Here is a 22,965-nt window from a genome sequence, read left to right on the forward strand (position 1 = left end):
AAGGAAATTAATTATATTAATTCATTACCAATTCACATTTCCTAGAATTAAACTTTCACATTAATTATATATCATAGATGATAACAGAGAAAAAGTTTTCTTTAACACATTTCCATCAACTTTCAATTCACTACTATTTTCAACTAAAACAAGATTGTAAAGTTATAGTACATTAATGCTTTAAATGCACAAGAGATTACAACCCGAAGGGTAAATCTTTATCACTAACCTTACTTACCTGAGCTGAGGATAGAGTAGGCAGCTTTGAATGGATTGAGAGTATAAATGAATGTATAAGCATAATTGATATACAGGGCTGATCCAATACTTGTGATGTGGTGTGGAAGATTAGCACCACAGTATTTATCTATTAAAGGTGCAGAGGCGTCTCTTCCATCACGAACTTCCAAATAGTCTTGAGTACAATCCCAATCAGCAGATTCTTCATTCAAGCCACCCAATAAGCGAAGAATAGTGAGTGTTATTTGATCACCTAAAGCAGACAAATAAAATAAAAACATTATCTTAATATGCGCTGCATAATAAATGTTTAATTAAATACCTTAATGCTTAATTTTAATTGATTAAATACAAGCATTATAAAAATGACTAAAATTTAAAAAAGTCCTTGCAGAATGGTCGTATCTATGACAAGAATGTTAGTACACAAAAAAATGTAGCTATATCTTTTTCAAATTAAAAATCTAAAGTTCCATTCAAATCATAGTCACAACTTGGTATGACTTCCTCATGCAGTGTAAATAAAATGAACAACACACAAGGACAAAAATTTCTCTTAGAAAACTATTTGATCTGGCCTAGGCAGACATTATGAAGAATGATGTAGTATTCTGGCATTTCATACATTATTGCTGATGTAATAGAAATTTTTTTATTTAAGAAGTACAGTAAAATCTGTTGAATTTTAATGTTAACATTTTATATCAGATTTATTATAAATAACTACTAACCAGTATTTGCTGCTTCCAGAGTCCATGTGCAAGAGTTATTGAAACTATTATTGACTCCCAAACCTTCTGATGCTTTCAACTCTCCTTCATCTTTCACAATTATGTGTCCACCACAGACCTGAAATGTCAGTACATTAGCATCTGACTTTTATGTTGTTTTTCACTAATGTGATTCTAATTATGATTAAAAACTATTTAGCCAAAATGGACCTCAACTATTCTTGGTATGCATTTATCTAGGTTATAATAGAATGCACTCGTTAAAACCAGCAAAATCTCTTAATGCTGGTAACGTGTTTTGCTGTATCATGACTCCATTACAAGGTCAAACTTGACATGAAAAATAATTGTGGAAAAAATAATTTGTGTACCAATAAATATTGTAAAAAGATCAATCTACTTTCAAATTTTATATCAATAACTTATAATGTATGTTTCTTCTCTGAAGAGGCTTGTTAGGCTGGTGAAACACCTGGTGTCAGGTTTTCTCTGGGACTTACCTACCCTGCTACTTATTTCCTCGTTTTTTGCTTGTACCTGTATGACTGACAGGTCCCTGGCATAGAAGAGATCCTTGTAAACCCTGAACGGGTGAGTGAGTGCAATTCACAAAGTTGTAATATACCTGAGTGATTGCGAATTTACATAAGTCCTTCTGTTTCGTTTTGTAATTTCTGTGTAATTGACGGGTCAATGGCATCGGAGAAATCCTTATAAACCCCAAAAGTGTGAGTACATGTGATTTGCAAAGGTCCCTGTTTCTGAACACACCCCAGTGATTGAGTGATGGAGCAAAAACATGTGTACTACCCTGTCCAATGAATATGCAAACTGAGGCCATAAAAACTATATTTTGCAAAATTTAGTCAATATCGATTTGTCCCCTTCAATAAAAGCATTCATTGCTTCAATAACTCTCCATTCATTGCTATGCACTTATTCCATCTTCTTTTCCACTGTTTAATAAAGCACCCTTGTAAGTCCTCGCCAGTTAGGCTTTTTAGTTGTCTTGTCATTTCTTGCTTTATTATGTCCACATCTTCCCATTGATGTCACCTCATCACATTTTTGCATTTTGGGAATAGAAAAAGTCACAGGGGGTGAGATCTGACGAATAAGGAGAATGATCAAGGATGGTGATTGAATTTTTTGCCAGAAACTGGTGAACAATCAATGCTGAATTTGCAAGTGCATTGTCATGGTGAAGGATCCATCCATCATGTTCAGTTAAAATAATGTGCACTGTTGATTTTCCTAAATTCAGTTCATCGGCTATCATTCAGACAGTTTTTCGACGATCGGTAAGGACAAGGGACCCCACACGATCAATGTTGTCATCAACACAGGTGAGTGGAGGTTGTCCCGGTCTTGCATCATCCGTGGCATCTTGTCAGTCATCTTTCTAATGCTCAATCCACTTGAAAACAGATGTTTTCTTCAGAGCATTATCACCATAAACAGCTGTCAACATTTCAGCAATTTCTTGGTAACTTTTACCACACTTAACCAAAAACTTTATTTTGATTTGTTGCACCGTGATTTCATCAATTTCCATTCCATTCCATTTTCAACAAACACTAAAAACACGGACAGCAGAAACTAGCAACCTACACACAGCTTGACAATCCGCCAAGCACAGACGACTCATTGGGTCTCAGGCAACTATCGCCGCTATAATCCACGTCATGGCCGCCAGATTGCAGCAGTTCGCGTATTTATTGGGCAGACCACGTACATCCATTTTATAATTTAGTATCAACTATGTGATTGATGGCTCACTGGCATAGGAGGAATCCTTGTAAAACCTGAAGGAGTGAGTGAGTGCAATTCACAAAGGTCTAACACATCCGAGTGATGGCGAACGTGAACTTGGGCCTTTTTCTTTTTTGCTTTTTGTTTATATTTGTTTTTATTCCTGTGGGAGCATAACGGGTCCCTGGAATAAGTGATGTACTTGTCAACGCTGAGTGTGTTGGTGAATGCAATTCACGAGAGTGACTGCTATTCCTTAACACACCCTAGTGACTGAGTGGTTTTAAGTTTGTTTCCTTATTTATTAATTTTGCATTATGCGTGATTGAGGTACACTTGGTTCACTGTTTCCCAAACACACCCAAGTGACCTAGTGTGTATTCCCTATCTTCCCCTTACTTGCAACTTTGTTTTTGCCTCCCCCTTTAAACAAACCTAGGGCCAATAAAGTTTATGGTCTCAGTTATTCTGTTTTCCATAAATAATTTATTTTAAAAACTTATACTTAATGCTATGGAGTTAATTGGTCTTAACAAATGGAACAAATTTTCATGAAATTATGTAGCCAAAGACTTTTTCTGGGAGGTGACATTAAAACCCCAGTGCTATCACCGCTTGAAACACTAAAATTCCAAATATTAACTTTTCTTTTTAAATTTTTCATAAGAGATATATTTAAAAATGTAATTCTCATCCATATAATGATTCAATCCCAGGGTAATAATTTAATTCTAAATTTTAATGGGAAAAACAAAATGGTGGTCCAAGAAAATTGGTATCTGTGATGAAATATTTTGAACAAGTCGAAAGCATCATATTGTATTTGCATAAGATGAGTTGAGAGATTCTGATAGCACAAATATTACATGCATGATTGAAATTTTTAGAGGACAAAATATATGAGTGTAACAATGGCACAGATAGTAAATACTGCTATCACTATATTATGTTGATAGGTGGGTATTCGCCCTTATATGCTCCCTCCTAAACCACGATTGCTTCTACCTAAAGCCTGACAAAGGAAATAGATGTGTAATTATAGACAAGGCCATCTAATCTCAAAAAATGTACACCCTCATTGAAAATGGACCACACACCAATGCCTCTGGAAATCTACTCAACAAAACGGTCCATGATACAAAATCCACAATCACCAATTGCAAGCTCCTTGTTGACAAGGCACTGAAGTTTAAACCGGCCACATTTAATCTGATCCTCCCATGCTTTTATGGCCTTCGCTAGGTACACAAAAAAGATAGTCCAATGTGTCCCACCATTTCCGCAATCAACTCTACCACATACAATATTTCGCAATGGCTCACTCAACAGTTCACCAACATCGGATTCCAGAGTACGTCGAAAGTTAAAAACAGCCTTGATTTGATTCATATTATAAAAGACATCACACTACAAGACACTAATATCTTAGTTTCCTTTGATGTCAAGTCCTTATTCCCTAGTGTTCCTATCTCTCAGACACAATAATCTTCTTGGGTGATTGGCTTCTTTCCAAACATATCCCCAACAAAATTATGGGAGAATATGTTCCATTGAAAAATCTGATAATGAATCAAAACTGCTTCACTCTCAACCAAAAGTTATACAAGCAAAACTTTGGTACTATAATGTGCAATTCATTTTCTCCTTTCCTTTCGAACCTGTTCACGGTTAAATTTGAAGAAAACTGTAAAGCCACTTTCAACTATTTCCCTGCGACTTGGCTAAGATACGTCAATGATATTTTTGCAAATTATGATACCAACCAAGCCCCTCTAGAACACTTCTTGGAAAACCTCAATCGCCAATAACCTATGAAATAGAAATCAATCAATCCCTCCTATTCCTAGATATCAGAATAAACTGGACTAATACAGATAAACTTTCCTTGGACATTAAAAGAAAACCCATACACACCAACAACTACACTTATCAGTCGTCTTTTGATCATGACACGCACAAACACACAGCATTTCATTCCCTAGTCCATAGACTCACTAAAGTCCAACTAAGCAAAGCAAAATTTCAATCAGAATTGGAGTACATAAAATGAACCACCACTTTCAACCCAAACATCATCAATAAGATCCTCAAGAAACAAAAACACAAAAAACTAATTCAAGATAGCACCACATTTGCCCACTGGTGAAAAGAAATACCTAAAATTACCTTTCCACCCCACGTTGACTAAAGGACTCGCTTCGATTTTCAAAAAAACATGGTAGAAAATCTATATTCACCACCAACAACAAACTCAAAACACTTTTAGGAAACCCAAAAGATCCCATTGATTCACTCTAAAAATCAGGCGTGTACAAGATAAGTTGTCCCAAATGTGACCAATCGTACATTGTACAAAACACGTCGAAATATTCCCACACAATTTAAAGAACACATGGATTGCTACAGACTAGGTCATACTGAAAGATCTGCAGTTGCAGAACATATGCATCAACGCTCATACAACATTGATTTGAAAAATTTAGAACTAATTAGCACAGTACTGAACCACTTATTAAACTACCATGAAAGCATCCACATCCACTGCTCCAAAAATAAACCCATGGACCATGACCAGGGCCCCATCTCATCATCCTTATTCTCCTTTGCAAAACACCAGAATTACCCCACTCAAAGAAATCACCATTAATGACTAGGCTTACATTGTACTTATTTGACCATAATCTGCATAACGGCCTCCCACCCTCACCCCCCCCCCCTTCCCCCCTCCAAAATAACAAAAATCCCCAACATGACCATTCCCCACACCTTCCCCTACCACCCGACATTTCCCAACAACTCCTCCCCCCCCTACTTTTGACTGTTACAATAAACTCAGTATATATAACGAGACACCACACATGGGATGATATCATTCCTTCTCTGAAAAGGACTGCTAGGCAGTGGAAACACTGTGTCAGCTTCTGGGCACCTTCATAACCTTTCCCAAAGTGCGACTTACAGGACTAACGTCTGAAGGGATTCCATGGTAGACCTGTTTGGGGGACTGAGATTTGCAAGGGTTAAGGCATTTATGCATACCCAAGCAAGTGATTGGCAGGCCACTGGCACAGGGAGAAATCTCTCGCAAGCCTTGAGTGTGTGAGTGCTTGAGACTAGCAAGGATCAATGCTATTTAGTACATCCAAGCTAGAGAGTGCATGATTAATTTGCATTTATTTTATTGTGTGTGATTGGTGGACCGCTGGCGCAGGGAGAAATCTCTTGCAAGCCCTATATGGGTCAATGCTTGATAAGTTCCAAACTAAACATTTGGAACATCTCTTGGAGATTGGTGCGAGAAGACATATAGCACAATGAAATACAGACAATTGGAAATCATCTTTTCTCCATTTCACTTTTTACTTACGAAAATCCATCTCCCCCACCAGGATTCAACTTCATTCATCTACTTAAGCAATTATAGCATGGTACTGAGTTAAACGTACACACTTAAGTTTATGAAAAAATTTTACAAAACCAAAAGAGTACAAAACCAAAAGATATAACTTAAATCAATGGATTAAGATAACAAACGTCAGCCATGATTTTTGCAATTAATTGAGAATTATCAAAAGAGAGAAATAAATAGCCATTTTGCACGTCTTGGGTCCCCATCATAATTGAGCCAGCAGAGAAATTTCACATGCATAATTAATCATACAATGCACAATGGATTTTAATAAAATGTATGGAAACTCACAATTGTGTAATCAGCCAAAAAACCTTTGGCAGCAATAGATGAATCTGTTCTCATTCTTATGAGCAATGAGTTGCCAGATGAAAATAATTGCGGTGGTGTTGGAAGGCTAGAACCACAGTGATGTAGCAACGAACGGTCTGACTCAGTTTCACCGTCAAATACCTTTATTGAGGAGTAGTTAAAAAAATTAATTTCAATGTGCACTTGAAATTATTATAAAAATCTGAAAATAGTACAACAATAGTTGAAAATTTATATATTTCATATACTTACATTCACATAGTCGGCATCACAATTTGCAAGTCCTTCGACATCAAATTCAAGGAACTTAAGTTTTATAATGTGGTTTTCATCAACTTTGATGAGCCAATAGCACTCATCCTTACTTTCATAATTTTTTGGGTAATTTCTTGAATGAATTGATCCAGATGGAGCTGTGAAATTTCCACCACATACTATATGAAAAAAAATCACTGTTAAAAGCATGATTTGAAGGGTACCATATTAGGAATTGATATGTCCACACAGTGACACACAACATGATGACTGATGAATAAGATTAAATAATGTTAGTAAGTTGGATTAAGTCAAGCAGAAAGAACTGAAGCATTACTTTCTCTACTATCTTCTTCTTATATCTAATGCTTTTATGGCACCTGTGGAGATTGCCATGGTCATATGCTGGGGGTTAATAGTCATGCTCAGATAACAGAAATGTCTTGTCTTGCTAGTCTGGCCATAGGGTGGTTCATTTTTTGCCTGTCAAGTTGTTTGGTTGCTATTATACATCATACAAGGTTTGTAATATAAGTTTCAGCAACAAATTTTTTCCTGAGGTGTGCGTCAAGTGCTGAATTCAGACCAGCGTGTGCAGATGATCGCAGATTGTATTGGCACTGATAAGATGACAGTGCACAATTATCACTGAAAATTTGGCAATGCAAATGATCTGAGCTACACTTGTCCCAAAGGTCTTGACAGACAACCAAAAGCAGAGAGAAGTGTCTGTTTGTGAAGACCTTCTGCCATGGCGTCACAACAATAACACAAACCCCTTGTAGTCCCAACTTAGCACCAGTAAACTATTTCCTATTCTCAAAAGTGAAATCCTCCCTCAAAGGGCACCACCATGGGACACTAAGTGTCGTCAAAGAAGCTTGCACGCATACCCTTAAGGACCTTCCAGAATCCACCTACCAAGAAGCCTTTGAGTTGCGGAAAAGCCGCAGGCAAAGTGTGCCAATGCTCAAGGGATGCTGAAGAATTTTGAGACATTGCAGCAATATCTGAAATAAATCTATTTTCTAAATGTTTTCTTGTTACTTTTTAAACAAACCAGACAGGGAGAAGGAAGGAGTTTAGGGGCATTGGGTCTCCTTTATCCCTGTGGTTGAATTGTCTCTCTTCCATCATTTCTTTTCCATCACCTATTTTTCTCCTCTATTCTCAATGATTAGCAAGGCTTTAATCATCATGGTGAATGATTTACACTCATCATACTTAGAGGGCTAATATCCCAAGGATACAAATTATCCCTCTCCCTCTCTTTTCCCGCCTTTTTCTTTCTGAGGGCAAATAGAATCTTCCACTTTTTTGCCTCCTCTGGTGCCCACCAAAAAATTGATTTTAAAGTTTGTATTAAAAAATATGTTGATTGCAGTAACAAAATACTCAATTTTTAAGGCTATTATCACTCTCAAAAAATATTTTCCAATTTTTTTTCAAGTTGAGGGCTTCTACAAAGCAAAAATTTTAAGCAATTTCTATTTCAAATTATTATACAAACATGGCAAACACAGTTTTAATTTCAAACAAATAAAACTAAATAAAAGCTTGCTATAGTTTTCATTGAATACTTAAAGAGTATAGTTTAACAGAAAAGTTTCTCATATTAATACTTATATTTATCAAAAGATTAAAATGGAAATTTTAGGAATTTTTATAATGAATCCAGAACACCTGGAATCATGATCCTAAAGCAATCTCAGAAAATATGAATTAGCCATGAGAGAGCCATTGAAGTCTAACAGGCGTAGATTTACTAACCGGGGTGATATAAGAAAAGTGGGGTTGGCAAGATACCTGACCCACCTAAGTAAGTTACATGGGTCAGAGGTGGATCTTTGAACAAATACCAGCACACTTATGAAGCATTCCCATCAATAATTTTATATTTTCCAACTCAAGAACAAACTGATATAATGTTGCGAAATTGAAAGAATAGGCCTTCAGATTATGCTACGGAATGGGTTCTTTGAGTATCATATTAGGTAATGTATCTAAGATTACAATATATTTTTGAACTACTAGTAATTTTGTAGGGAGTTTTAATGGAGTTTTCAAGAGGTAAAAATATGCCAAAAATAATTTATCAATTTTGCTCCCAAAGCAGTCAATTCATTGCTACAGCACAAATTTTGAGTGTGTAAATTGAAAACTAGGTGCACTTAAATAAGTGATAAAAGAAAGTAGACATATTGCACATGTATCTAATGAAACATGGGTTTTATCCTCACACCTTATATTGAATCAATAAAAGTAGCTACCTTAGGATATATATTATAAAAGTAAGTACATGAAAATGACAATTGATATACTTACGTGAAGGAACACTTCTATAAGTTGCTTCAAAACCTCTTCCTGCATAAGAGCTGTCAGCTTGAAAAACTACTAATGCATTGTTTCCTGAAGTGGTGACTTTTGTTGTAGTATTTAGGTTATGGCAAAGGTTGGTAAGCATTGGTGATTTTTTATCAGGTCCTCCAAATACCTATATACAATATTTATTAATCACGCTGTTGCACATTACCACTAATTTAGGCATTTCAGGACTTGTTCCAATTGTAATGTATATTCAATTCTATTTGAGCTTTGCTTTTTGTTATAAATATTTTGATCTAATTTTACACATCACCACTACTTAAGAATGGGGATGGTAGAAGGGAGGGAGGTCTTTGAGGAGGGGGAATCTCCCACAGCCAAAATGGGCTCAAAATTATACCAGCTCACACCATGAATACATGCATGAAATGTAGTTTAAATAGGTTTCATCATTCCATGAATAATTTACCTGTTCCAATGAATATGCATACTGGATTTATCAAGGTTTTCACTGCTTGCTATCAAAATACAACAATGCCTTAAAAGTCTTTGACTTATTTCTGTTTGTATTCTAAGATAAATCACACATTAGAGAATAGCAATTACTTTTTCCTGATTCTCGTCATGTTTCAAGTGATATCCCAACCTGATTCCCATTACATATCATTTATTTAAACTCTTTAGCTCAATATAAATCTGCATATACTGTCACATTAATGTAAATAAAAATACTAAAATTGATAAAGACAATTTTAATATACCTTTTATCCAATTCAAATTCATATGTTTCAAAATATTATCAAAATTGCTACCATTAACAATAAGACAAACAAAAAAATTGTGTGCATCTTATAAGTAAGTCAAAACAGAATAAATTGTCAGATCAATAAGCTCCATGGATGATAAATCATGTCCTATCAACTGTTATTTGGGGACACATATTCCTAGCCTACGTAAATAATAAGGTAATCTAATTCACTTTGGCCATGCACTCATGGCCCTATTAAGAAACTTAGTGTTGAACCTGATATTTCAATTATTCAATATACTTCATTTGATCTGCACAGTAGTTAACTGTGTGATCTTTAGATTCTTAATCTTTGCTGTAGGTGGCTAGGATAAAATGTGACACTATGTGTCAAACTAGAGTTCATGCTTTTGTAAACAATTGCCTTATCAGCATACATTAGAGTGATTAATGAAAATGCTTAGTATGTTATTGAATATTTTGAGAAAGACAGGCATGACACTGACTGTTTTCAGAGCTCATGGGTATGGTCAGAGAGAAAAATGTAAATTATATAATGTTGAAGTGCCTATGACACACTACACAATTCTTATAACATTTACTGGTAAACCAGCAACAGAATCAGTCAAGTCTGACAAGGTCAAGAGAATTCAAAAGAAAATTACTTTTATTACAACAATGCTATTTGCTCAATTTTCAGTTATTTATATACCTATAAAGCTTTAAAATGTGGATACCCAACACTATGGTCATTAAATTCAATTAGGACTATACAGAATTAAAAAATAATACGTTTATTCTTCAATATTTAAAGTTGCTTATTCAGAAATGAAAAGGCTTGAATTTCTGAAAGTCAAGCACTTTTAAATGAATACAAGGACAATTTATACAGTATTTGAAGCCATATAGTAAATTTAAATGTGGTTAATTCTATTGCTTGGTTATTAATTTTAACTGTAGAGGATCTTTAAGTTAATATTTCAGATTAAGATGCTACTTTGGAGCAGGAAATTTGTACAAGAGCCCAGTAGGTTAAAAGGTCTAACAGTAGCTGAAAACACTGATTCCTGTCATTACTGCCATTTCATACATTTATAGACAGAACCCTGTATAAAAAAGTACTATATGATAAAGCACAGTCAATGATTCAATTTTAAGATAAGATTTCTTCTAAAGGGGGAGGTTCAGAAAAGATCAATTGAAAATTGAAAAGGTATTTCCTTCCAAATTGTATGGTAATTTTGCTTCTCTTCAAGTAAAATCTTGTTATTTCAATCCCACTTGATTTGAATATCATGTAAGTCAATGATAACAGCAATCTCAATAGTAGAGAACTTTGAATGATTTTTAGTGAGTATAAATCAGAATATTTATATTTACAATGAAATTCAAAGCCATAGTCATGTGACTTGCCAAATGTTGTAGATTTTGAAAACTTCCCCCAAGTATCTATAAGCTATTACATTGCAAAGAGTAGGTAAATTATGCATGCATTGTGTGCTTGCTCTCCATTTCTTGCCACAGAAAAATCGTCCAACTGACTGCAGGACACTATGAGCTTCATAATAAACTTATAGCTAAGCTTTTGCCAGTTCTACTACTAGCAGTTTGAGTGCAAGCTTTTACATTTATCCCTCAGTCAGAGAATGAGGAAGAAGAACCATCAGTCAAGGCTGTTATACTGTCAATGCTGAGATCTCAGTGGATGGACCAAGAAGGCAGATTTGGTAGGCTTTTGAGGCAAGGGAGATGGAGTTTATTACAATCCTAATAACACGAGCAAACAATTACAACTGTTTACTAGTCTGTTTCCAAGACCTTCTCAAAACCCTCATTCAAAGAACAGTAAAAAAGAAAAATATTTATTGTTCTAAGTAACCAAATCCTTCCCAAAACCAAAATGCTACCTACTGTATTTAGTCTGTCAGGGATATTTTTATTGGGTTTCCCATCTTACTTTTTCCTGAAAATGCTGAGTGGGGGAGATAGGACCCTTGCAATACTTATTTCTGAAGCTAGACTTCAAATTTACACTCTTATCTATACATGGATGATAAAAAGCAAATCCCCATGTCATATTACTTTTGAAGTTGAAATAATTTTTCCCACACAACTTTCATATTTTTGTCTCAAGAATGACTCAAGTGCTTCTTTAACCTCACCATTTTATGAAGAATAATAAGGCTTTGGGTGAGAAATTTTAGGAACTAGAAAATAGCACAATGAAATTTTGTACCGACCCACATGTCAAATACCTTGGTCTCCAGCTCTACACCCTACTGATTGCTCTTCATCTCATAGTACTTCCAGAGCCATCATTATGATTGTTCAGTAATATTTTATTCTCACATATATAATTCCTTATGATTACAATAAAAACATACCCATAAATAAACCTTATTCTTACCTTCAGATGATCAAATACACACTGTCGAGATTTCTCCATGTCAACTTTGTTGAAGCTAATCTCTATGCTTTGGCCCCATTCTACCATTATGTGCCATTCACAAGTAGTTGAAACCGGATACCCACGTGGATATCCAGGAGATGTAAAGTGTCCACTGGGTTTAGTAAGAAGTCCACCACAGCCTGAAATATTGAAAAAACACTCTCTGTCTAGAAAACAAGCATATCTTAATGAGAATATGAAATTTCACTATACAAATGCTAGATGTGAATTAAAAACCATAACTTTCCCCTCATAATACACACAAACAATAAAATTTTTCCATACGTTCATGAGCGATACCTGGAAATATGAGGTCTCTCCGGCAAGGATCCAGCAATGCATTTTTTGAGAAAAATAACCTGACTAGAGCAGAGCAATAACCTAAGAGGACTTAGTTACCTTTGAAGTATTCCTCTTGGGACCTCACACACTTATCCCAGTGTTTCTTACACTTTTCAAAACAATCGTCAAAGTCCTTTTTCAGAATGGTTATTGGCTGTCTGGTCACATTCTCTTTTATCTCATCAACTGACTTTTGGGAAAACTAGACTTTTGTTTCAGGTTCATAGCCGTAGACCCAGACTCATCTCCAGTTATGACCTTTTTTAGAAAACCTGGGTCATTATTTGTGGCTTTGAGCGAATCCCCTGCAACTGCAGCATGAAATTCTTGATATTGACGAGATAAAAGAGAATGTGACGAGGCAGTCAATGGTCATTCCAAAAAAGGACTTTGACAATTATTTTGAAAACTGTAAGAGACATTGGGATAAGTGTGTGAGGCCCCAATAGGATTAATTCGAAGGGTACTAAGGCCTCATTTTTCTAGGTAGGTTAAACCATAGCACAGTAATCAACCGATGGTTGGTTTGGTAGGTGATGGTAGAGTTCACCCAGTACTAAGCCCAATGGCGTGTGAAATTCATACATCAGGGGTAGTGGGGCCAGTTCCTTTCCCTGTGCTGGTTATGGTTTCCCAGGAAGATCTGGTACCCAAAAAATCACATAGATTGGGTGGAGCTGCAGGTGCTCAGGGACTTGCCTAGGAATCGAACCCGAGACCCTCCGGTCAGTAGTCCCACGCTCTACCCCCTGGACTACGGCAACCCACTCTAGGTAGGTTATTTTTCTTAAAATATTGCAATGCTGGATCCTTTCCAAGTGGACCTTGTATTCTTACCACTGTGCATAAAACATTTCATTTTCAACCTTTCAGCAGGAAAAACTTCACCCACCCTTTTGATTTTATGTTTCTAATAGAGGAAACCTATTCTTCCACTGAAATCATATTTATGCGCACATTTGAAGGCAGAATAGTGGATATTCAAATTGCAAGTACAAAGAAATTTTACATTTCATTGATATTCTCAGACTCATGAAATAAATGTAGGCATTTTTCTTCGTGAGAAGTATGGATTTTAGTATTCATGTACAGTAATATTCATCCACTACTTTGTGCTTGTTTGTTACAATGTATGATGTTCATCCTAACTTCTTGAAAATTATTTCCAGAAGAAATGTGTAGTTGATATGGAAAATAATATTGGAATTATAAATAGAAGTAAGTGATTGATAAATTTGAAGTATACATTACCATTCACAACCCATTCCAGTCTAAAGCCATTGTGAGCCAAAGATACATCAGTCTTAAAATGTATTATGACACGTGGCTTTGTGGATGAAATTGGTGGAGGTAACTGCATTCCACAATATTTTCCTATTAAATTGTTGGTTCCAGATTCTTCAAGAGATTCCTCCTTAATCTAAAATGTTAAAATAATTTTAATAAGATTTAAGTAGAGTGATTTCAAGTTTGATCATTCTATATTTATGTAGATCATTTATACCATTCTGTTGCAGGGAAGGCAGAGTCAAGAAATCCTAGTCTTGGGTTTAGCCAGTTAGCAAATTTACTCACAGTTATTTTTCTCCATTTTCTCCTTACACTATACACTTCTTATGAATCTGCCATTTTCTTACATGGATTCATACATGTTGTTCTGTTCTTTAAACTTCAAATATTCCTTTACTTGAGAATCTCTTTCATTGCATTCACCCATGACTTTCTCAGCCTACCTCTTGCTCTCAAACCATTTTTTTTATCTACTAGTTTGGTGATTCACTTTCATTCATTTCTTGACAACACCAAACAGTATAGCTCATTTCCTTCATTCTTGTCTATAAACAGTTCAACTAAACCACATTATTTATTGGCTCACAATTTCTTCAAACTATTTCTCCTATTTTTACCACCAGCACTACTCAAGAACCCTATCCCTGCATATTTCATTCCTTATTTTTGCTTGGTTTCACATGGCTCATTTTCATTTGCATATACATACAAGTATAATATGGGGTGGGGCACAATTTTATGCACAGCCATTTTTGCAGCCTTAGACAAACATCCATTTCATTTTATACTTCAATATATATTTCTGCCCATCATTTAATACACCTTTTGATCCCTACTATTTTTCAGAAAGAATTCTGCCTTGATGTACAAAATCATTCATTTGTACAATAATGTATTTGGCCATTTAATTTCACTATGCAATCATTCTGGCTATTCTCCTAATCCAACATGACCTCTTTCATTTAGATTCATTTACCCTCAATTTCATATTCTCTCTTCCCAAAACTGAAGCTCCCTGTGAATCTTGTGGATTCCCAGCTAGTAATGCTGCATCATCAATGAACAAAACATGGAAACATTTATACCTACAATTTTTTCTACTTATTTTTCTCTCGCAGTTAATAGCATCAGATATAACTTTGTGAAAATAATGGATATCCATGGACCAATAAATCTACATACAAGGAAAATGTTCCAGCTAAACAGCAGGAAGAAGTCAAGTTACCTTCATCAAGTTACCTTTATGAGGATAGCCTAAATTGCATTGTATCTTTTAGCTGAAGATACAAGCTATAATGTTGGTGAAATTATTGTCAGCAGATAGCTACACACAAAGTGAAACCCGGTAGCATGCAGTCATAACAAATCATGTCATCATATGCAGAGAACAAACTGGCAGAGGATTCAAACTAAGGAAAAAGGAGCATATAGGTGGTTCAGAAATTTCCAATAAAAGTCTAACTTCGTCAAGTATATGTTTGAAAATGGCTTTACCAATGTCTTTAACCTCACACTGCATAAAGTGAAGAAAGGTAGAAAAATGGATCTCCTCGGATAGATGGTGATTGCCATCCACAGAGGCAAAAATAGTGCACTATGTATTGACTTCATGTTTGGACACTTATCACCCTTAATGTCCCCAAGCAACCTCCAAACCTAAATTCCTGACCTTCCTGCCCCTTTTAACACTTAACCTCCTCATTAGTCCCCACTAAAAATACTCCTTATGTCCACTCTTCCCACCATCCTCCTAAAACCTACCATTACTTGGCACTTGATGTAACATCTGAACCAAAATCACCCCTTCCTTACCCTCCACCCTTTTTTCCCACCTTTCCTTCTCTCCCTCTTCTTCTCCCCTCTCTCCCAAGGGCTAATACTGAGTCTAGTCTAGTATCTAAATGATGATTTCCAGCTACTATACAGAGCAAAAATATACTACATTGTAGTGAAATGCACTGCACCATGTACAAATAAAGTTGCAGAAGAATATTTAGTAAGCTTGGTGCAGAGAAATATTTAGTAAGCTTGGAGCTAGCTTTAGTAAGCTAGTTGCAGAGAAATATTTATATAAGTTATATTTTTAGTTGTATGTACCTCTCATACATTTAATTTATCTATGAAAGTACTGGAAATCATATTCTTGTTCCATTCCTTCATTTCATTAAAACCAGTAACTGAATGTTCAATTCACTCTGATACTTGCCCTACTATTTTCATAAATTGCTGTAACAGTATTAAATAACTATTCATTCACTCCATGTTCCACTTTAGGCTGTTTATTCTTTCATATGACTTCGCTACATCAGAAATGCACAATAAACTTTCTTTGGCACATCTTTAAATATGTAATCACCGACTCACTTAAGTTTAAACACTTGATTGTCAGAATCTCCTACCGGGAATAATAACACTGTACTTCCCCAATTTCGTTCAATATTATTTTCTAAACTCTATCAATCAACATCCAAGCAAGCAATTTTCACAGTATACTCAAAAGATTAATTAATTCATTGCGCTCATAGTCCATCTTACTTCATTTATTCTAACTGACATTCGCAAACATATATTAAATAATTCATACAGAAGGGTAATAAGCAACTTTCTCTAGATCAACATTTTGCAAAAAATACCATCAACACCGGCAAATATTCCATTATTCATAATTCTCACCAATTTTACAACCCCATTTTTACTTAAATTAACCACTCTACTTTCATGTTTATAACATGAATTATATGGTTAATTTTCATACCTAACTGGACACAATCACAAAATCTTGTGAGTATTCCCATCAGCAGTCTCTTGATTCTGCATTCATCCTAGACACCATTATTACCGTTTTTCTTTAACACATTCATTCCTTTGTCCTTATTACTCATTGCCAAAACAGCCTATTTCCTTCTAAGTAATTTTGCATTTTTTCTGCTTTTATCATTTGAGTTCTTTGCCTCGACTCTTTCAGTCATTTTCTATTTGTATGCTACTTTCTACATTTCTCAAAAAATGGTCCATACTTGACATGCTTCTATATCACCTACATACTCGTACAAAACTGAAGGGTATTTCAGGAAAGAATTTTAAACATCAGTCAAAGAACACCGTCCTGAACAGCATCTCCAAATACCACAATAGTTTTGTTTTTTCAAAAGAATCATAAAGAATTATATTATTATTGTTGCCAAGCTTCTACCTCTTTTACTGATATCATCTCATCTGCATCTTACTTTGCATTCAAAGAATCTTCTACTTCTTCATTCCATCCAGTATCACCTTTCATTATTTCAGCCACACCTTTTTCAAAAGTGCTTCTAGGCATTCAACAATCATTCCCTTCAAACTTTACCAGTAATCACTGACAGCTCTGTTTTCCATAAATGAGCTGACCCATTCTGCTGGACTTAAGATAATGCTCAATCATGCGTTCACCTTGAAATTCCCAAAAGTCTGAAAAATTCCCTAGCTTCATAGGACAGATTGGGAATACAAGTCTGGTATGTGCAAGAATGTATGCATATGTGTATTTCTTAATGTTTTCCTTTCTGCCAATTTTAATTTTTCCTTTTTCCCTTCAAATTTACTGATTAGCTTTGCCTTCCTATTTCTTGAGGGCCCCATTCTCTTCATTTTATCATGACTGATTCTCATTCCATAGCTATCACAGTAATTCTGTAACATTCTCAGCAATGATTACTGTCCCTTTGCTAACAGGCTAACTAAAGCTTGATCTTCCTAAATCAAATGTACCTGATCAGTTCTCTACCTACTTTCATTTCTATTTCTTAACCTTCTCTTGCCATTTCCTCCATGCTACTCAAAGCAGAGATGATGACGGATAACCTTTGTCCTATGGCTCTTCCTATCTTACCTCTGCAGTCTGAGACACCCTGACCCGTGCAAACTATGAAATGCCCTGGTTAAAGATAAGCTGCCCAATCTTTTACTCCTTTTTTCTACAATGTGTTCTTTAGTTGTATCCAAAAGACTGTTTTTAAACTGGAAATCCAGCATTGGTAGTATTTTCTAAGGCCAACAAAGATTATTTGTGTCATATTAAGCACCATTGGGACTACCACCTTGCTGCGTCAATGAAGAGCTGCTAAGTTACTCATTTGGCCTAGGTACTGAAAGAATTCTTAATAGTAAACCAGATACACCACCATGGTATTTCATGTGTTAAATTTGATAGATTCCCAAGATTTGTACTACATATCTTATTACTAGTGTTACTGCTAGTGCTAGAAGTAAGAAATTCATCATCCACTTACCTCTAAAAAGTCATAAGGACAATTTTCCCCTGATGAGTCCTCCAAATGAAAGTGTGAAAAACTTAGGTTAAGAAGATTTCCCATGGGTGCACTTATCTTCCAGGTGCATTCATAAGAGGACGGGTATGGGTTAGGGAAATTAGGGCTCTCCAGTACACCATGATGACCCGTCAGTTCTGCATTACAATCTAAATTACATACAAACAAAAAAATGAGTTACTATGGTCTTTGAGTGTTTGCAAAATAAATTTATCCAAATTTAAAAGTATTGTATTAATAAATTTGCAACAAAAATCATGAGCATCAAGCTTTCTTACTATTAGATCCCTTTATGTTTTTGTAAATCTCAATGAATGGAAAATAATTTTTTTTCCATGTATATACTTTTTCCTTGAAAGATAAATAAAAATTTTACTCATTACATTCATATCTATTTACGAGTCATTTTGAGCATCTGAAATTATTGTCTGGATACACATATCACATTCAAATTCAATAAGCACTAATTTTAAATGGAGTGAAACTATTTTAAAGAATGTTAATAATCTTCTGCCAATACTTGAAGATGCAAACTTATAATACATTCCAAAGATATTTGATCTAAACTTTTAAATTGTAATAACAATGCTGATAGGCTGCATAATGCTCCAGCTTGCTAGTGAAGATGGGAACCCTGCAAACCTGAATGGCTGAAGTGATTCCACCTCCTCAATATAAAGTGAAGACAATTTTTCACTTTATTCTTTATTTACTTCCTGATAACAACAACAGTAAATGGCAGCACCTCGTTGACCTCTATAAAACATTCAAAAGTAATCGTACCCAGTAAAATGTACATGAAAAATAAAACTAATTTAAGATAAAGTACCATGAAAGTCCCATGGCATGTCTGCAAAAGCTCCCCTGCCTCATGAGCCACCTTATTGCTGGAAACTCTTTACTCTCACACAGAGAGTTTCCAATTTTGGCAACTTAAATAGGCTTTAAATAATTTTTAATATCCTTTCCTAAAATGTATTTCTAAGTCAATGGCTATTGTGGTAACTAGGGCATTCCAACTTCAGATGTTGTTGCCTTCCACCACTGGAGAGAAGCTGACATCAGGCAAATTCGATAAACCCCTGGTATAATAATAAGTCTATCAGAAACAAATGACTCTAGTGTATCATGGAATGCGCCAAATATTAATGTTGATCAACACATCAATCGCCTTAAGATAGAGAAAATAAAAGCACCCATTGTAAGCCTCACATGACAATTTTGAGCAATCACACAATGACTAAAACATATGAGCCACTCACAAAATACAATGTCATTGTTGACCTTAAAACAGTGTGGGTTCTTGGATTTTCTGATCTCAAAGTTCTTTGTGCCCATCTGAATTGCAACTGAGCATGTGCCAATCTGATTTCTAATGACCACTTCCATTGCATTTCCATTCCGTGATATATAAGGAAAAGTTTGATGATAAGTTATAAAAAATACTAATTTTGTTCATTGAAAATTTCATAAGGGCTAGCTAGATTTCACAAAAAAGTTTGATATCAGTCAGCCTTTCATTTGAATTTACTCTGCCCACTTTATGTGCTTCTGCACCAATGACTTGTAAACAAATTCCATGATGCTCATGCAATAGCCACAACTACCAATCAAGCACTGATAGTCATCAATGCCAAAACTGGATGCAATTGATATTGCTTTCCTGCTTAAGATAAAGTCCACCATTCAGATGTGATTAAACCAATCAAATAACCCATTCTGTATCTTGATGAGCAGTTCAAAACTTCAGTTTTTGTTCAGTACAAACCAATGCAGCTGCTTGATATATTTTGCTTGATTCTTAATTATTATTCACAGAGTTCATTGTGGAATCCTAAAATGGTGAGCAATATCAATTCATTCAATATCTGGAGCATACAAGGATAAATAAATGGTTGTTTGCTTTCTTTTCCTCACTGAAAAAAACTGGAAGGTAAAAACTTATTGAGAAACTCCATCAAAAGCTTTAGGTACACCAGAATGGATACTTGATGCAGGGCATATAATTTTATGAAATACAGTAATTTGATATTAGAACTTGCACCAAATCTCAACAACCCTAGTGACCAAATATATACACATTTTAATGGATAACTGCTCAATCGCACTTAATCAAATCAAAATAGCTTTTTCCTTCAAAGAGATTGCTACTTTCAAAAATTATCAAAGAAAAAAACAATAATTGAGCCACTTTTGGTCCTAAATAACTTGAAAATGTTGGCTTGGTTCTAAATTACTTGTAAAATTTGGCACCTTTCCTCACTAAAAGAATTGGCCTCCCAGGAGGATTCGCCAGGAAGTGCATAATACAAGGGCAAAGAATAAAGATTAGAAGGGATAGCATGTACATATATGTACATTGAATATGCATGTATGAAAATAACATTTTTTCATGAAATAGGCATTAACAAAAAAGTATGAATTTCATTAATCATCCAATTTAGAGTCTTTCCACTGAAAAATCCACCGCTGTATTTCAGGTGCAAAAGCACCTGAAATAGTGAACATCAATTAAGTTTACAAAAAACTCCTGGAAATTTAATCAGCATTTTAGACTCGAAATAACACTCCAGCTAACATCCAAATTGGCGAACACATGAACATACTTGGTGCTCAGATAATGCTGAAAAGTACAGCTCCCACGAGTAACTTTATGTATAAACATTAGGGGATGTACTCCGTAAATTACACACTTATTTTCAACGTATAATCCCGCATACCTGTAGCATATCTTAAATGAAATCCTCTTCCTTGATTGGTAGCATCAGATCTGAATCTTATCCATAGCTGATTGGAAGATGACAGTATAGGCAATGGATGATCTTTACAGAGGAGACCAAGCAGATCACCCCTAATGTCTGCTCCATCCCTTATCTGAAACAAGGGTTCAACTCAAAATCGGTTCAATAATTTGATGAAATATTATTTAATCACTTCTTTACTGATCTCTCTATAAACTTAGAGTTAATACTTCGCATCTATGATAAGTTAGCCAAATATTACAGCTTAAAACTAATAATAAGGAAAATGATGAAAATAGTTTCACTGACCTCAATATAATCAAATTCGCAGGATGAAGTCTCTTCAAGATTCAAATCAGCAAAAACTACACTAATTTTACTACCTTTACTAACAATTACTTTCCATACACACTCAGCATTCCTGCCATAGCTCTGTGGGTAATTAGGAGACTGAATAGAACCAGTTGCACCGGTTAATATTCCTCCACACCCTGAAAAATTATTCTTAGTTTTTAAAAGATACTTGCAGTAAAAAATAAAATTATTTACTGACTTCATAAGTTTTTACCTGTTGAGGTTCCATCCCAGGTTATTTTAAATCCTGCATCAGAAATAGATGAATCAGTAACAAAATGGATCAAGATCTGATTACCCAAGGATGTAATTTGGCGAGTAATATTTGCTCCACAATATCTTCCAACCAAGGGTGAAGTAGCCTGACCACCATTTCTGCAAAGGCCACATCTTTCTTTAATGCATTGAATTTATCTCATTTTTGCCTACCCCACAGGTAAGACAAAATTCAATTTGAACTTAAACATTTCAAATTCATCTAGCAAAATAGTTTCATAAAGAACCAATTCCTTTATAACTGCCATATTAAGTTAGTTGGCTATTATTTTTTTATTAGCTGTTATTTGACAAACAGTTCATGTAAATCATTAAATTTCAGCCCTTATGTGTTAAAATTAAGAAACCCTATTTTATGTCTAGTTAGTTATTTATTATAATATAATATGCACATTCCAATGCTATGGTATCATCATCAGATAAACTTCACCTTCTTTATCATTCTTCTTTATGGTCTGTAAACATGTTCTTTAACTGAATTAAGAAATGGGACATCCTATCCTGTACTATTTCAATCAAGCTTTCTCTCTCACTGATAACAATGATCCAAAGACATTATGATTATAGAACTACCGCTAAAGTGAATACAGAGCTATATGCATTGTCAGTATAAGACTACAGTCATGGTTATTTTAGGATTATAGTCTTAGCTATGGAATTATACCCATAATGATAATGGTACAATAGCCATAGGAGTAATGTTGCAAATAACTGTAGAACAATAGCCATAGTGATTAAACAAATATCTATAAACACTAGAGATGTACTTCAATAGGAATTTTTTAATGGTTGCTTGCTATAATAGTTATTATGGGAAGAATCTTAAGGGAAGAATCAACCCCAGCCATACTCTTACAAATGGGCAAATGATGGGCGAGGGAAATTAGAGAGGAAAAAGAAATAAATATATTAATCAATGAATAAAATAAAGAAATAATTCAAATAAAAAAATGACATGGGGGGATTTAGAACAGAAAACGATTAAACCAAAATATGATAACAAAAAACACTCTGGCTAAGGTATACTAGATAGCATTGACCCTCACCCTAACCAAGCACTCACCAGTCAGGGGCTTACAAGAGAATTATCTCTGTGCCAGTGGCCCACCAATCGCATGTAATAAAATAAAACGAATGCAAATTAATCATGCACTCTCTAGCTTGGATTTGCTATACAGCATTGATCCTTGCTAGTCACAGGCACTCATACAACTAAGGCTTTCGAGAGGTTTCCCTCTGAGCCAGTGGCCCACCAATCACTCACTTGCTTGGGTGTGTGTAAACGCCTTAACTCTTGCAAAACTCAATCAGTCACTCACAGGTCTACCGTGGAATCTCTTCCAACATTAGTCCTGTGACTTTCACTTTGGGAAAGGCAAGGGATATGCCCAGAAGCTATCTATAATATAAGCTATAGCTATCAATTATAATAAT

General features: G+C 35.0%; 1 protein-coding gene across 1 annotated transcript in view; it reads right to left on the reverse strand.

Annotated features, from left to right (window-relative positions):
• Positions 1 to 22,965, reverse strand: part of Cubn (Cubilin) — a 173,617-nt gene that overhangs the window by 97,349 nt on the left and 53,303 nt on the right. Inside the window, exons 23-33 of the mRNA XM_071587204.1 lie at positions 21,470 to 21,630; positions 21,211 to 21,392; positions 20,881 to 21,034; positions 18,122 to 18,309; positions 13,815 to 13,983; positions 12,180 to 12,361; positions 9,025 to 9,193; positions 6,697 to 6,878; positions 6,424 to 6,585; positions 972 to 1,089; positions 239 to 493 (exon numbers count right to left, since the gene is read on the reverse strand). Coding sequence (XP_071443305.1) covers positions 239 to 493; positions 972 to 1,089; positions 6,424 to 6,585; positions 6,697 to 6,878; positions 9,025 to 9,193; positions 12,180 to 12,361; positions 13,815 to 13,983; positions 18,122 to 18,309; positions 20,881 to 21,034; positions 21,211 to 21,392; positions 21,470 to 21,630 — 1,922 coding nt within the window. The remainder of the gene's footprint in view (positions 1 to 238; positions 494 to 971; positions 1,090 to 6,423; positions 6,586 to 6,696; positions 6,879 to 9,024; positions 9,194 to 12,179; positions 12,362 to 13,814; positions 13,984 to 18,121; positions 18,310 to 20,880; positions 21,035 to 21,210; positions 21,393 to 21,469; positions 21,631 to 22,965) is intronic.

The sequence above is a fragment of the Hetaerina americana genome, unplaced genomic scaffold (genome assembly GCF_022747635.1).
Source record: "Hetaerina americana unplaced genomic scaffold, ioHetAmer1.1.p SCAF_3, whole genome shotgun sequence".
Lineage (NCBI taxonomy): Eukaryota > Metazoa > Arthropoda > Insecta > Odonata > Calopterygidae > Hetaerina > Hetaerina americana.